Source organism: Polistes fuscatus, unplaced genomic scaffold (assembly GCF_010416935.1).
Source record: "Polistes fuscatus isolate 324 unplaced genomic scaffold, CU_Pfus_HIC Scaffold44, whole genome shotgun sequence".
Classification (NCBI taxonomy): Eukaryota; Metazoa; Arthropoda; class Insecta; order Hymenoptera; family Vespidae; genus Polistes; species Polistes fuscatus.
This window is the reverse complement of record NW_025113123.1, coordinates 185,295-189,297: the sequence shown is the minus strand read 5'-3', so window position 1 is coordinate 189,297 and position 4,003 is coordinate 185,295. Positions and strand designations below refer to the sequence as shown.

At 33.6% G+C, this 4,003-nt stretch overlaps 1 protein-coding gene across 1 annotated transcript; it reads left to right on the top strand.

The window, feature by feature from the left end:
- The first annotated feature begins 2,513 nt into the window (after nucleotides 1-2,513).
- Nucleotides 2,514-4,003, top strand: LOC122521627. The gene is made up of 4 exons (XM_043642471.1): nucleotides 2,514-2,858; nucleotides 2,969-3,104; nucleotides 3,218-3,495; nucleotides 3,878-4,003. The coding sequence occupies exons 1-4, from the start codon at nucleotides 2,514-2,516 to the stop codon at nucleotides 4,001-4,003; spliced, it is 885 nt and encodes a 294-aa protein (XP_043498406.1).

The window sequence follows — 4,003 nt, the reverse complement described above, 5'->3', positions numbered from 1 at the left end:
TTCTATATTAACTAAAATTAGAAGCGTCGAACAACTTAGCGTTTTGGAATTAGCTTCACGTTTTAGAATCACGTTTTGTAACTACTAAAGAGGCAGAAACTAAATGTCCGAATGGAATTCGATTATTTAATACAAATAAAGCTGTAAAAATATAACAATAAAATTTTAAATCTTGCACAAGACAAAATTACTTCAGTAGCAAAAGATGTATTCACTGGTTGTACATCGGCAGAGCAAATAGCTTTTTTTCGCCAAAAGCTGCACAGAATGTCATTAATTGATACTGGAGGATTGCCTTACGAAATTTTATTTGTGAAGGATGTTTTCTACATGATAACGACAAACATAGATGTGTCTGATGGTCTAGCAAATGGAACTGTAGGTAAACTAGTTCATATTGAATACAATGAAGATGGAGAAGTTAATGTTGTGTGGCTTGAGTTTCCGCATTCACTACAGATTGGCCAGAAAATCAAAAGAAAGTTGCTGGACATGTTGCTGCTATTCAGATTAAAAAAACAGCAGTGCCGATCGGATGTAGAACTGCAACTATTTCTCTTAATAACAATAAAACAATTAACGTTAAGCGTTCACATTTACCTCTAATTTGTGCTTGTGCGACGACAATTCACAAATCACAAGGGAGCACATATCCCGAAGTTGTTTATGAATATGATAAAAAACATCAACTGACATTAGTCTATGTCGCTTTGTCACGCGTAACAACTATCGAGGGCTTATACATTACAGCAAAAGATAATGATAATACTTTTTATCACGGCCGAAGACCATCAACTGCAATGATTAGTTTTCAAGATGAATATAAGAGACTCTCAAATAATCGCTTAGTGATAAATAGTAAAGACATCCAACATTTTAAGAACCAAAGGATAGGTTTGACACTGTATACTTTAAATTGTCAAAGTTTGCGAGCTCACTCAAAGGATATGATTGATTCTATTTTACAAGAATCTAAAATTTTAATATTGAGTGAAACTGGGTTACATGATAACGAGTCTGTTAGTATACCAAATTTCAATTGTATAATTCAATACAAACGACCAAATGATCGAGCTGGAGGAGTTGCTATCTATTACAATGCGAATGATACAACTAACTTTCTGACCACTAATATCGACATGACTGTGAGACAGTCCGATTTTGTTAGTACTGCTATATCATCAGTGGGTGATTTTTGTATAGCAGAGTGTACAACGGAAGATGGTAAAATAATTGTGTTAATAGCAGTTTATATTTCTCCAAATCAAAGAATTGAAAATATTATTCATTTCTTGGAACGGGTGCTATCTCCATACACAGCATATAGAACACCATATATGGGTAAAGGCGAAGATAAGCTAAGATAAGAAAATAAATATTATTAATATATTTTTTTTCCGCGCTACTCCCGCTGAATGGAGCGCCGTAGCAAAAGGGTTAATATCAGCATCATTTATTTCATGAAAGTTGAATTGTCCAGGCACATTTAGAACATCCAAACAAACACGCATTAATTGCTCTGGATAATAAAGACCATTTCCATTTGCCCTGAAATAGGCATTAAGTTTTTCCAAATCAATGTCAGGCTAGCAAATATCCAAAAAAGGCTCTTTCAAGAGCCCTAGATTTCTGAGATCTTTTCAGATTATTTTAGGACATCTAACATTATTGAATCTGTTTTGCAAGAACCTTTTGTTTGCAGCATTAATCCTCTGTTTGACTAGTCGACGAATATTGCAGAATTCAGCATAGGCATAACCCGTTCTCTTAAAAATTCTGTACAACCTATCTCTTCTTCTTTGTAAACTACGATTCTCATGACTAAACCACGGAACAGGGGGACGAGTGATTTGAATCATATGTTCCGGCGCTATAGAGTCAACAACACTATGCATTCTTTGATTCATGCTATCGACAAAATCGTCAATTGATGAGTACTCCGAAAAATTAGATGTCACAAAATCACCGATATTGATAACAATTGATTCATCGTTGATTAAGTTCCAATTACGGCGTCCAACAATTATTTGAGTGTGTTTAGGAACACTATAATTAAGAGTCACTGGTATACAATAATGACTTGAGAGAAAGGTCTCATCAGTTTGACCAGAAGATATTAAGTCAAAGTCGTTATTAACCCTTTAGCTTACAAAGACGTCTCAGAGGCGTCTCAAGTTTATCGGACCAAAAACGAATAAGACACCTCAGAGGCGTCACAAGGTTATCGGACCAAAAACGAATAAGACGCCTCAGAGGCGTCGTAAGTCTACCGGGCGAAAAAACAAAACATTTCAGAATATTAGATACAATCTAATCTTACAATCTTAAATCTTGTTATTAGCAACGATCGTTTTCGAATATTCATATCTTCATATTTCTTGCTTTCATTTTTTCCAATCCTACATGAATATAATACGTCACAGAGACATTCCAGAGACGCGACGTTCAGTTTCTTCTCATTCGCATTTGACGTTACATCTTATGTAAGAAGTATTATAAAATCACCCATTATGATGTCTTCCAAAAGAAAAATTAGCATTGAGTATAGTGATGACATTGCTACCAGTAGTAGTGACAATGGTAGTGACATTGTACCTTTAGTACGAAAAACTACTAAGCAACTGATGATTAGCGATGAATCCGATAATGAAGATTATTATCAACCACCTGAGTTGTGGGTCTGGAAAAATAACGAGAACCAACCAAAAATATGGCAATATATGGAAATTCCCGGAATAAAAGAGGATACATTAGATCAGTTGAGTACAAGCAAAAAGGAAGTGGGCGTTTTTAATATAATGTTTATTAGTATATTTTGGGAAAATCTTGTGACGGAGACAAATCTATACGGAAAACAAGTGATAAACAATGGAAATAAAAGAAGAAAAATAGATGAAGCTTGGTTTCCTATTGACTGTGATGAACTACAAAATATATTGCCCTATGTATAATTATGGGTGATGTGAAGAAATCTTTAGTTCAAATGTATTGGTCTAAGAGATCCGTTATTGAAACCCCAATATTTAGACAAACGATGCCGTACAGAAGATTTTTACAAATAAGTAGATTTTTGCATTTTGCAAATAATAATTTGGTCAACAGAAGTGATAAATTAAGCAAAATAAAACCCGTAATAAATTATTTTAATCAAAATTCCAAGAAATATATACTATGCAAGAGAACATTGCAATTGACGAATCATTGATAAAATTTAAAGGACGCTTATCCTATAAACAATACAATCCGTCAAATAAAGCGAGATTTGGTATAAAAGTTTATAAATTATGTGAGTCCAGTTCAGGTTACTGTTATAATTTCAAAATATACACTGGCTGTGACAAAATACATACTACAGAAAATGCATCTGAAACTGTGGTCAAAGAATTATCAACGCCAATTTTACACAAAGGACACACATTATATTTGGACAATTGGTATTCTTCAACAAATCTTTTTGTAACTCTACTCAACAGTAAAACTAATGTCATTGGAACAGTGCGCGCAAACAAAAAAAATATGCCAAAAGATTTCTTGAAAAAAAATTAAAAATAGGGGAATATGAAATGAGAAGCTGCAATGGATTACTGGCAATAAAATGGAAAGATAAACGAGAGGTTTTTATTTTATCTACAAATCATACAACAATAGAAATGACTGAGCAAATCAAAAAGCAACACAATCCTACTTGGAAACCAAGTGTATTATCGAATACAACAAAGGAATGGTAGGAGTTGATCGACAAGATCAAATGTTAGCGTACTTACCTCTGATGAGAAAGTGTATGAAGGGGTATCGCAAAATTTTCTTTTACCTGTTTGACATGGCTTTATTTAACTGTTTCATTTTGCATAACATGATAAATATTGAAAAAAGACAGGGATATGCAGAATATAAGATTAAAATAGCCGAATTATTATTGGAAAATACACCATTACCGAACTATAACCGTAATGGACAGTTGTCAAGTGAAGATTTACCACTAAGATTGCAAGCTCAACAGTAG